Genomic DNA, 13,140 nt, shown 5'->3' with positions numbered 1-13,140 from the left:
TGTATAACTTTGACAACGAATGGTTCCCACCAACTGTGACAGGCCATTGATAAGCATACCTTGTTTAGGTTTGATGATAGTCTTCGTGATGAGTTTGGGAATAGGGGGCTGAGGAATTTCTTCTAGTTCATTTTTTTTCTTTTGACCTACATCTGCAAACTCATCCAAATCTTCTGTGATCTGCAGCTCACACTTTACCTTGGAGTTGGTCACTGTGGCCTGGAGGAATAACATTTTGGTGATTTAGAATTCTTCAAAATAATCTTATGTATTGCTTTAGCATATAACATTTACCATCTAAAAAGGGCTATGAGGCAACTTTAGTGACACTTAAAGAAGGAAATTGGAAATCACTGGGGTGTGCCAAATACTAGTCACCCCCCCCCCCAATAACTGTATCCACTTAAGAGAAACCACTGGTTAGTGCTCCCTGTTAGCTGCTGTTCTTCTTAGTGAACATAATGGAGCGGGTGGGGTGGGTTAAGGCCAACCTTGGCACACTACTTGCAGATGGATTTGGGTTGAGCTCTTCTGCCTGATCTTGCCACCCGCGACCTTACACTGCCAGCTTCTGCTTTCCAGCTTTATAGACGTGCTTCTGCCCCTTTGGCGATGTCATCGGCGGGGCGGGTGCAGGTAGGTTCTGGTCGGATGTGGGTCCAGTTTTTCTGAACCCCCACATCACTACTATGCTCACACTGTTACAGGATACTAGATACAAGCTTCATGTTGCAAATGAACAAAGTGCAGCTCAGAACTACAAATAACAGGGACAATAGGGCTGACATAACTTGAAGCGAGGAATTCAGGATTTCCATGCTTGAAAATTTAAGTTTATCTTTACCATTTGGTAAAAGTTTCCAACGAATGATAAATCACTATGTTTGGAGAATGGGATCATAAAAAAGTAATCAGCAAGGTTTCCGAAAGCACAGGCCTTGTCGCATAATGACAGTGGTGCCAGGCCTTGAAATTACCCATCATTGATATATGCAATATATCAAGTTTATTTTCTTATTTTTTTCTCTCCTAATTTTATCCTGACCCCTTCTGTATACTTCCTTCCCTTTTTCCTTCTACATTTTCCTACATTTTATTCTTTTGTTTCAATCACTTTCATTTTTCAACCCAGGGCCGGAACTAGGGGTAGGCAAAGTAGGCACGTGCCTAGGGCGCAAAGCTAGGGGGGCGCCAGGCACGTACCTGCTCTGACGCCTACCCCATTGTCCGGTCCCGTCTCTCCCGACTTCCACGCGTATATTTTTGGAATTGCGCATGTGCGCACAAAGTTTCGCGCATGTGCATTTTCGTGCATGCGCGCCAGAGCGCACTTTCGCGCCAGAAACTACGCTCAGCCGGCGCCGTACCCGGCCAGGTTGCCTAGGGCGCCTGGCTGGGTTGGCCCGGCTCTGTTTCAACCCATTTGTCCGTTTTCTTTTCTGCATTTTTGCTCCTTCTTTCCACTTTTATTTGCCCTTTCCCTTATCTAATTTTCTTTCTCACCCTGTCCTCTTTTTGCATCTTTCAGTTCTCTTGAGTACTCTATGGAGCCTATTTACGAACATTCAAATTTCTTTTTTTTCAAGAATCTCTCAAAATTTGTGTTTTTTTTTCTATATTTTCTTAAAACACTACAAATTCAAGAAAGACTATGAAAACTCTAATGCAAAATCTCACCAGGTAAAGATTATCAAGGTCCTATATATAGGTCAATAGGAGTTGCACTGATCATATTTTTTAAACAATTCAGACTTTTATAGTTTTTTTTGCTACTAATCGAATGAAAAACTTTTAAGTTTTAGAGGTTTTAGAGATATTCATTCAGATTTTTTATATAATTGAACTTTTAACAACTTTCATGGCATTCATAGTTTTAGATAAAGTGAGTTTATTTGTGGTTTCTAAAACTATTCGAAATGAGAATGTTGATAAATGGGACTCTGTATGTTCTATTTCCACTGCTTGTCCTTTTCTTTTATGCCATCTTAATTGTATTCTGCTGTTCACTTTCTACTTTCGATTTTTGTTATGATTTTATCGTCTTCCCCTTTTTATTTCTAATCTTCTTTGCTTCCTTTGGTATTGTTCCTCCCAATTCTTTTATGCTCCCATCTCAGCTTCTTCCTTACCCCACTTTCTTCTCTACTTTACATTTCCACAACATATTTGTATGCCCTATTCTCTTCTGTCCTTAACCCCGTTTCTAAGTTTTCCCATTCTCCATCTTCAGCTTTCAACTTAACATCTCCTTCCATTGCCACCAATGCTCCCTTTTAGTAACTCAGTTATACCTGGCACGTGTATATCAGCATCCCCATGTCCTGTAGTATGTTGGCTTTACCAGGGGAAGCCATGTAAGGTAGATCATATTAATGCACTCCTTGCAACTCTAAATTTCACTTATTACAGTGAAATGTCCTTCTAAGACTAAAAAAACAATTAAAATGAGAGGCATAACAGTTTATGAACCAATTTTTTGGGACAAAGCTGTTTCTCTGACTTCATTTAGGTCCCCTGAGAAAAGGGTTAAGAAATACACATTTGAGAGAAAGAAATTGGAAGACAGAATAAAAGACATTAACTTTTCTAAGTGCACAGGAGTCTCTCCAATAAAATTGCACAAACCTTTGAAGTAACTGCTTCTTCCTTGCTTCTTGCTACTGGCTCTCCTACATGAAGTATGAGAAATAAATTATTACATTTTATCTGATAGCCCAGAAGTTTGCTACACTTTTAATTTCGAATTTGAACCTGTGGGTTTGGGTCACAAAATGGTGTTGCTGGTGCAGGTTTGGGTGGGTTGTGGGTTCCAGCTGTTGGTATTGCTATCCATCTGAACCCGGCACATTACCTTCAAAGTCATCTTCCTCCCACTTGATGATGCCCCTCCCCCTCTGTGTTAAATGTTAAAGCTCTGTGTCTTCTGTAGGTAAAAGCTGGGTGGGTCATAGTTTTTGTTTTCAGTTCCTTACAGTTAGGCTAGCACAGATAAAATTAAAATACAGCAAAATAAATTACTTAGAGAAAGAAAATTTGCTAAATGCTTATAATGTTATTTTAATCATACTAAAATTTAATAGAAAATTTGAACATGTTCACAAAAAACCATAATGGATAATTTTTACTTTTGCAAAAAAAAAAAAAAATCACTCAGCCCAGCAGAAATAGACAGTTTAAAAGATGCCACCGAGCTTGATGGAGTTGTATTTAATAAGTCTACCCAAACATTTTTGCTGGTTATAGCCTTCTGAGTGACTAAAAAAGTGACTAAAAAAAGACTAGAGATAAGGTAATCGTTTATCTCCTATTTTTATTCTGCAGTTCCATTCCATTTCTTTTAAATGTTTGTGCTCTGCGTTCACACTAGTGCCTTAAACTTAACTTAGGTGAGTTTAAACATTTATCCTATTTTTTGTAGGTTCTATATTATTAGAATTAAATTAAGAAAGAGATTAAAATATATATAATTTGGTTCACATACCCTGAGGTGTTTTGGCCCAGATATTTGTCATGTATGAGTTTATTCCATTATGTCTACACTTACTTATTCATATGCCATGTAATTTAGAAATGATCCAATATATTTAGGGCATCAGTCAAGATGGTTAAGCATGATTTTAAAATAGCACTGTCCTCATAGAAACGATTTTCTCTGTGTAGTAAAATTTTGAAGAGATGGCAGTGACAGAATGGGTCCCCATAACTTTTGTTTATATAAGCCATTAAACCATGGTGCAATCTGAGCATATCTGGGGCAAAAACATAGAAAATTCCATAGAGGGCCACATCCAGGCTGGGTTCTTCAGTTAGACAGTCTAACGGTCTAACAGCTCTAAATTAATTTGTGACAGAAAGAAGGTAAAGGTGCATCTGGTACACTTGGATGGGGCTGGCACTTGTCATATTTTATATATGCATGAGAATGTAAAATAGTGATCGCCGACCCTTACTACAATAGCAAATGTATTATATACATATATAAAGTTTGACTACCATAGGCGTAACAGAGTATTAAATTGTGTTTAATACCTAAAGTATTAAAAAAAACAGGACCACTTTGCCATCAGTATCAATTTATGCTAGCTTCATTATCATGTACAGGTTATGGGATCCCTTATCTGGAAACCCATTATCCAGAAAGCTCCTAATTACAGGAAGTCCATCTCCCGTAGACTCAATTTTAAACAAAATTCTTTTAAAAATGTTTTCCTTTTTCTCTGTAATAATAAAACAACACCTTGTACTTGATGGTAACTAAGTTGCTTGAATCCATATTGGTGACAACAAAATCCTATTGAGTCTATTTAATGTTTACATAATTTTTAGCAGATTTAAGGAATAGTAATCCAAAATTATGGAAAGAGCCCTTATCTGAATAATCCAAGGTTCCAAGTGACTCTGGCTTTTTATACACTGTACTATCTAATTATTACAGTCAAAAATGAAGAATTGCTTATTAAAACAAACCTCTGTGGAAAACAGCTTTGTTGTAGTTTTTGTATATTTTTCTAGATATACTCCACAATTACTGGGACCTGGTGTTTTCCAGATAAGGTTTTTTTCTGCAAGTTGAACCACCTTGCCTTAAAGTAAAAAAACAACAACAAAAAAACCTACTAATAAATCAAATAAACCCAATAGTTTTGTTGCCAATATTGAATGATGAATCAATCAATCACCTATGTAACCCTCAAGTACAAGGTTTTATTAAAGTGAAAAGAGAAAACATTAAAAATATGCAGAGCTTTCTGGATATCTGGTTTTGGATAGTGATGACATTCCTGTAGCATCTGATCAACAACTCCAAGCTTAAAGATAAGAAAAAAAATAGTTGGTGTAATATCATATTTAGTTAATGTCACACCAAGAAGTTTCTAACGTAGAGCTAAATGTGACAGCTGTTGAGGTGTGTTTGAAGACCCTTGGATAACACAAGACTGGTAACATCACAGCTCTGCAGGCTCATAGCAGTCGACTACTCCAGAGTCAACATCACTCATATGTCTATGTAACAGACAAAGGGAGATGGGATGGATTTGTTTTACCTTCGGAGACTGGCAGGTCTTCAACAAAGGCTGCCCCTCTCTCTTTCCTTTCCATCTGCACACAGTTACCTGCAAAGACATCAAAACCAAAAAGGTTATATACACTTAAAAATCTCACGAATCATATTGAAAATATAAACAGATCATATGTATTGGAGTCAGTTCTGCAGGTTCATCAAGTTTTTCAGTTCATTACAACAGCCTTAAATTTACTTATGGCCTGCAGAAAATTTTAACTACATAAACTGGGAATTTTTTTGTATGGCAGCTGTACACAACAAACTCAGGATAATTTTCAACGAACACCACGTCCCTGTGTTTTTCAAACCTAGCAACACACTGAGACAAAAACTGGTACACCCAAAAGATCTAACACCAAAAGAAAAACAAAGCAATGTGGTATACAGAGTGCACAGATTTATACATTGGGGAGACAAAACAACTGCTCACCAAGCGAATGGCTCAGTATAGGAGGGCGAATTCTACAGGGCAAAACTCAGCTGTCTTTCTACACCTAAAAGACAAGGGACACTCCTTTGAAGATGGCAAGGTCCAAATCTTGGATAAAGAAGAGGCGTGGAAGAGGCAATTCATGTCAAGGTGAAGAAACCATCCCTGACCACAGGTGGGGCCTTTGACACCACCTGTCTGCTACATACAATGCTGTTCTAACATCTGTACCCCGGCGGATTCAGAACACTTCACACATCCATTCATGCAACTCTCACAAATAACAACTGTTTCTAGGAGTTGCATGACACATTGGATAATCCTATCACAACTACACAGAATCAACACCTCTGTGACACCACTTTGAAGAGTTACAATGTGCCATTGTGATTGGATTAGTGGAAGAGTTTATATGATGAGAACTTCCCACACCAGTCAGTTGAACTGAAGAAGCTGCGCGGATGAGTAGTGAAACGTCTTCATTGATTACTGATTAGTATTTGTACATGACCACCAGAAACCTGCACCACTGGCTTTGCCAGCATTTGCAAGAGCTTTTCAGGGGTTGTTCACCTTCAAAACCCTTTTTACAGTTGTTTTCAGATTGTTCCCAAAAAATAAAGACTTTTTTCAATTACTTTCCATTATCTATTTTTAGGGATGGGCGAATTTTTTCGCCTTGTTTCACAGAAAAAATGACGCCCATAGACTTGTAGCCGTCGTGCGTCAAAATAAAAAGACGCGCGTCAAAAAAATTGGATGCCCGTAGACTTTAATGGGCGTTGCGACATTTCGCCGCCGGTGAATTTTTGACGAAACAAAACGGGTCAAATTCGCCCATCCCTATTTATTTTTACTGTTTTTCCAAAATCTGGCTGGCAGCTCAGTAATTCACGCGCACTCTAAACTGTTACAATTTTGCAACATTTAGCTGATACATTTTTTAGCAGCATCTCTGGAGTATTAGCAACTATTGTATCAGTTCGAACAGCTGCCTGTAATGAAATCTAGGGATTCTGCACAGCGGGGACAAAGATAAGAAACATATCCATTAAATGTATCAATTTAGGCTGCTTTAGAAGGTGAAAAATGACATTTTACACTTCAATATAAGAAAAACTATCACAAATAGAAACTAGAAAGTAATTGGAAAAAGTCGTTATTTCTGGTGATCTACACGTATCTGAAAACTAGTTGTTTGAAGGTAACCAACCCCTTTAAAGGAGATAGTCAACTACAAGAGGTCCTCTGCACTCAACCCATTATCAATATATTTAAGACAGAGACATTTTGTGCATACTGCTACTAAAAAATGCCTTACCCTTTAAACAACACAGGGATTGTTTGTCCATATATTGCAATATATTTAAGCTGGCCAACTACGTCAAAGTCATCCCATATCTGGCCAGTCCTACGCTTAATTTTATCTGATTCATTACGAATTCAATTGCTTAATTATACATTTTACAAAGGGACTAGGTTTTACCTGCAACTTACTAGCTGCTTTCAAAGTAAAACTCCCAAACTTGGCTGCCCTTTTATTAGACACCAGTGGGATCACCTGACTATAGCTGGGAAGGGTGGGAGCTACAACATGGAGCTGATTTCTTAGCACAATTAACAAGTTATTTAACTTGTAAGCACTTATTTACTTGATTACTACAGGTATAATAAATCTATTATGGATACAATATGTATTATTATTATATATTATCTTCTTTGTATTGAGGCCATGTCCTGGTTCTCTTTAATTGTGATATAAAAACCAAGGCCTGATTGCTAAGATAATTGGCACACAACCAAATAACAGTTCCAAACTGACCCGCTGTTCAGTTTCCAAACTGATGACTGCTGTTCTTAATTGCCAAACTACATTACATAGTTACATAATTTAATTGTGTTGAAAAGAGACCAAAATCCATTAAGTTCAACTCCTCCAAATGAAACCCAGCACCATACATACACACACTGACCCCTCCGTACAATCACAAACTATATATACCCAGATATATATTAACTATAGAGTTTAGTATCACAATAGCCTTGGATATTATGATTGTCCAAGAAACCATCCAAGCCACTCTTAAAGGCATTAAAGGAACAGTAACGCCAAACAACAAAAGTGTTTTAAAGTAATGAAACTATAATGTACTATTGCGCTGCACTGGTAAAACTGGTGTGTTTGCTTCAGGAACTCTATTATAGTTTATATAAACAAGCTGCTGTGTAGCCATAGAGGCAGCCATTCAAAGGTAAAAAATGAGAAAAGGCACAGGTTACACAGAAGATAACAGATAAGCTCTGTAGAATACAATGGGATTCTTCAGAACTTGTTATCTACTGTATATCCTGTGCTTGAATGGCTTGCCCTCATGGCTACAAAGCAGCTTGTTTATATAAACTACAGTTGTAATTCTGAAGCAAACACACCAGTTTTAACAGTGTAGGGAAACTGTACATTGTATTGTCTTCCTTTAAAACGGTTTCATATTTTGGCGGTACTGTTCTTTTAGCAGAATCAGCCATCACAACAACATCTGCCAGGGCATGTCCCCTCGCAAGCGTCTTTTTTTTCCAGAGAGAACGACCCCAACCTTGACAGTCTACCCTTAAAATTTAAGTTTAGTTGCACATATCTGCACTCTCTCCAGCTCATTTATATTCCTTTTAAGGACCAGAGTCTAAAACTGCACTGCATACTCCAGACTAGAGATTAAATTCCAAATACTGCAAAATCAGCACATTTACAGCAGTTTTCAAGGGGCAAAAGTACAAAAATGTATGTTCACCCCAGAAATCCATATATTTTCGGAAAGTACACATTCTGGCGAATCTAAAATGGGTATGCATGTCTTTCTACTCCAAAGTATCAAGCCGCAAAGCTTTTCTACATTTCGCAATTTTTATGACATTTCCAAAAATCACCTCAATATTGCAAACACGAACCATTGTATCTCCAACATATCATTATATACCAAGAAAAAACACCCTAAGCATGAAAGCCTGGGGTCTGCTGAACAGTTTGATACCCAATATGCATAGGTACACCTATAGGGGCCCCAGAAAGAAGACACCCCATACGAGTTCTGTAATTCCAGATACTGCAAAATCAGCACATATAAAGGTACAAAAAATTATGTTCACCCCAGAAAACCAGATATTTTTGGAAAGCACACATTCTGACGAATAAAACTTTGCTAAAGCTATCTTTCTACTCCAAAGTACCATACTGCAAAGCCACACTAAAGGCAGCGTTTTTTATGACATTTCTAAAAATCACCTAAAAATATTGCAGTTGGTCGCACTTATCTCACCCAATTTCTTACATACAAATGGAAAACACCCTAAATATTGACAGCAAGAGTCTACTGAACAGTTTGATGCCCAATATGCATAGATATACCAAAGCAGATGGGCACGTGCGGACCCCAAATAAAAACAGTGCATAAGAAATTTCTCAGCTGTCAATTCACCTTCTGTGAACATAGCAACCTGACTGCATATAATGTGCCATAAAACACCCTAACAGTACAAAGACCCCCCAAAACCATAAATTTTTGGAAAGTACACATTCTGCCGAAATTAAAAATTTGCTAAAACTGTCTTTCTACTCTAAAATTACATACTGCAAAGCTACGCTAAAGGCAGCGGTTTTTATGATATTTCTGAAATTTCGCCTAAAAATATTGCAGTTGGTCGCATTTATCTCACCCAATTTCTTACATACAATTAGAAAACACTATAAATATTGACACCAAGGGTCTACTGAACAGTTTGATGCCCAATATGCATAGATATACCAAAGCAGGTGGGCACGTGCGGACCCCAAATGAAAATAGTGCATAAGAATTTTCTCGGCTGTCAATTTGCCTGACTGCATATAATGTGCCGTAACACCCCCTAACCGTACAAAGATCCCCAAAACCATATATTTTTGGAAAGTACACATTCTGGCAAATGCAGAGTTGCTAAAAGTGTGTTTCTACCCCAAATGATAAAAGTGTAAACGATGCTAAAAAATTACATAAGGAAAAACAATGCAAGCATAAAACTGCCATAAAAATCACAAAAAATCAAATACAATTAGGAAAATCAACGAAATAACAAAATAACTTATCCGACAGCGTGGTTAGTGGTCAGAATACTTGATCCAGTAGTCACGCTGTGAAATCTAAAGTTTTTAGGGAAATAACAAGAGGGAAACTTGTTAAGAACTAAAAAAATAAATAAATAAAAAGTACAAAAAACCCTATAAGTGTGTGTTTGTGTATGCATGGATGTACAGCTCTAAAAAGTGTATAAATGTGTGCATATGTGTATGTGAGTGTGTAAATATGTGCAAAAGTGTGAAAAATCAAAAAAAATCTGAAAAGTCAGAAAAGCAAAAAAATAAAAAAACTACTTTTAATAATATGTGTACTGTGTATATGATGCAGGGGGTCCTTTTCAGTGCTGGAGGGTCCAGGATCGCGGAGTCAGAGCAGCAGGAAGTGCATGGGTGGCGCTGGAACACGTGAGGTCCGGGACCTGCAACAAGGAAGCCGTTGCTGCGTCTGTGCCGCTTGTGGAGGAGGAGATTGGCGGGGATCAGCGATCTGCTGCAAATAAGCTCGTTGCCTAGGGGGTTCTGTCGCCCATCGCTCCTCTCTGCACGCTGATTTTGCGGTGCATGCAGAGAGATCGCTATTTTAGTAAAGAACGTAGCTCCTACGTTCTTAGCACTTAACGCCTTTTTTTAAAAGAATGTAGGAGCTATGTTGTTGGCAGGGAAAGGGTTAAAGGGTTTGGGAACGGAGGAGCAGCTTTTAATTCCTTCTCATTCCCCAGCCCCTAGGCAAAGAGCCTAGACGGGAAACGAGTAGCCGAGGCGCTATCGCCTAGGACTCGGAGCCCCAAAGCCAGCAGCAGATACGTGCAATGGACGTGTTCTGCTGCTGCCCAAACTTCCTGCTCCTCCAGCTCCGCCCCTTTTACTGGATCCAGCAAAGAAGACGATACCATGATGCCTGCAGCCCTCCTGGACAATCTGGACCCTGCCATATAGTTTGGTAAATCTATGCATCTTGGGCATCATTCTGTTTAGTAGACCCCTGGCATTCATATTTAGGATGCTTTATGCTGGTGATGATACATGGACGGTACGATGCTGGAAAGCTGAAGCTTTTAGCCAATTAAACAGCCAATTCTGGGAAAGCCTTTCTACTTAGTAGTTTTGAGCAGAAAGGCATGGGTACCCATTTTAGATTCAGTATAATGTGTACTTTCCAAAAATATATGGTTTTGGGGGGTAAACATATATTTCTGTGTTTTTACCCCACAAAAAATGCAGTCAGTGTGTTGTTAATTAGCTGAAGTGACCCACAGGACTATTTGTATCCGCTAATTTCATTTTGGGGCCTCTAAATGCCAGATTCTTTGGTAAACCTATGCACAATGGGCACAACACTGTTTGGAGGACCCCTGGCAATCATATTCAGGGTGCTTTTTCTTGGTACGTAATGATACATGGGCGTTTTAAAGCTGGAAAGGTGAAGCTTTGAGGCAATATTCAGATATTTCACCAAAACTGACAATTTTGGGAACGCCTTGGGTACTCATTTTTGATTTGGTAGAATGTGTACTTTCCAAAAATATATGGTTTTGGGGGTAAACATATATTTCTCTGTTTTTACCCACAAAAAATGCAATAAATGTGTTGATTTTTCAGTAGCTGAAAGTAAAGTCCTAGACAATATGGATACGTTAAAGGAAAACTATACCCCCAAAATGAACACTTAAGCAACAGATAGTTCATATCATATTAAGTGGCATATTAAAGAATCTCACCAAACTGGAATATATATTTAAGTAAATATTGCCCTTTTACATCTTTTCCCTTGAACCACCATTTTGTGATGGTCTCTGTGCTGCCTCAGAGATCACCTGACCAGAAATACTTCAACTCTAACTGTAACAGGAAGAAGTGTCGAAGCAAAAGACAGAACTCTGTCTGTTAATTGGCTCATGTGACCTTACATGTGGTTTGTATGTGTGCACATTGAATCCTACGATCCCAGGGGGCGGCCCTTATTTTTTAAAATGGCAATTTTCTATTTATGATTACCCAATGGCACATATTACTAGAAAAGAATATTATTATGAAAATGGTTTATTTACATGAAGCAGGGTTTTACATATGAGCTGTTTTATGCAATATCTTTTTATAGAGACCTACATTGTTTGGGGGGTATAGTTTTCCTTTAACTTCATATTGGGGTCTCTAAATGCCAGATACTTTAGTAAACCTATGCACAATGGGCATCAAACTGTTCAGTGGACCCCTGGGTGCTTTTTCTTGGTACCTAATACAGTGTGGGATATGCAGAGTGGCAAAACCTTTGAAGTGATTTTTCAGAATTTTATAAAAACCGATACATTCAGACAAGCTTTGATGTTTGGTACTTAGGGTGGCCATAGACTCAAAGATCCACTCGTTTGGCGACATAGCCAAACGAGCGGATCTTTCCCCGATATGACACTAACGGCATGGCTATATCGGGGGGTAATTCGAACGTTCGGCCGTATTGCCGAACGATCGAATTACGATGCGCCAAGGGGCTCCGATGGGTCGGTTAAAAATCAAACCTTCCCAATCGATATCGTGGCCAGATATCGATCGGGAAGACCCGTCGGAAGCCCCCATACACAGGCAGATAAGCTGTCAAATCAGTCCAAACGACCGATATCGGCAGCTTTATCTGCCCGTGTATGGCCACCATTAGGAGTAGACAGACTTAGTTACCCATTTTGGAGTCAGCAGAATGTGTACTTTTAAAAAATATATGGTTTTCAGGGGTAAACCTACCATGATTTTTTGGCCTTGGACTCTTAAGTATGCCGTTTTCTGCCTTAGTGCTTTCAAAATTCGGCAATATACTGCCGGGAGTCCTAAATCTCCCTAAAACGATACATATCTGGCATTGGCACGTTCGACAGACTTGAGGCTTTCCAAATAAGTTGGATTTTCATGCGTAACATGAAATATTTTTCTGGTATAAACTAATTTATTGTGAAAAATAGGAATTTTTCATTTTTTTTGATATTTAGAGCTATACATCTTTTTGCAGAGGTGGAAAGACACAAAAGCCAGGCAGATATAAAAAAACTATGTATAGTTTACCTAGGTAAACTGTAGGTTTTCCCTCAGAAAATGCCCCTATAGTGAGAGAGCACATAATGTTTCAAAAACGTCTGGCATTTTGGGTAACCAAAATGTGAAATTCTGCTGGTACTAAAAGGGGTTAAGTAGGCAGATCTGTGTTGGCCCAACAATGATTTGATTGTGATCACCTTGATTATTAATGACATGCATCGACAGCATATTGGAAAAATAGCTGCATGTCCTGCTTATTAAGTTTTAGCCATAACTTAAACTGAACTGTCACCCCAAAAACTCGACTTCATCGAATTATAGAACAAAACCCCTGAAAGTATTGAGGACCATGAAGGTAAAAAACATGGTCGCTTTAACAATTGGAACATCTGCCATTGACTTCTACATGAATTTGACAGGTTTTAGCTGGAGTATTTTTTGGATTTTAATTTTAGTAGCTTCCTGTAAAAAAAAATTAAAAAAAAATTCAAGTTTTTCCTTTTTAAAAACTCG

The 13,140-nt window shown here is 38.3% G+C and overlaps 1 protein-coding gene across 2 annotated transcripts in view; it reads right to left on the bottom strand.

Moving 5' to 3' along the window:
- jsrp1.S (junctional sarcoplasmic reticulum protein 1 S homeolog) overlaps positions 1 to 13,140 on the bottom strand; it is a 49,359-nt gene that overhangs the window by 11,410 nt on the left and 24,809 nt on the right. For both annotated transcript variants that reach the window (XM_018243637.2, XM_018243638.2), the window contains exons 3-5: positions 5,046 to 5,114; positions 2,626 to 2,669; positions 60 to 219 (exon numbers count right to left, since the gene is read on the bottom strand). In XM_018243637.2, coding sequence (XP_018099126.1) covers positions 60 to 219; positions 2,626 to 2,669; positions 5,046 to 5,100 — 259 coding nt within the window. In that variant the 5' untranslated portion in view covers positions 5,101 to 5,114. The remainder of the gene's footprint in view (positions 1 to 59; positions 220 to 2,625; positions 2,670 to 5,045; positions 5,115 to 13,140) is intronic.

Source organism: Xenopus laevis, chromosome 1S (genome assembly GCF_017654675.1).
Source record: "Xenopus laevis strain J_2021 chromosome 1S, Xenopus_laevis_v10.1, whole genome shotgun sequence".
In the NCBI taxonomy this organism is placed as follows: Eukaryota; Metazoa; Chordata; class Amphibia; order Anura; family Pipidae; genus Xenopus; species Xenopus laevis.
This window is presented reverse-complemented; position numbering and strand designations above follow the sequence as displayed.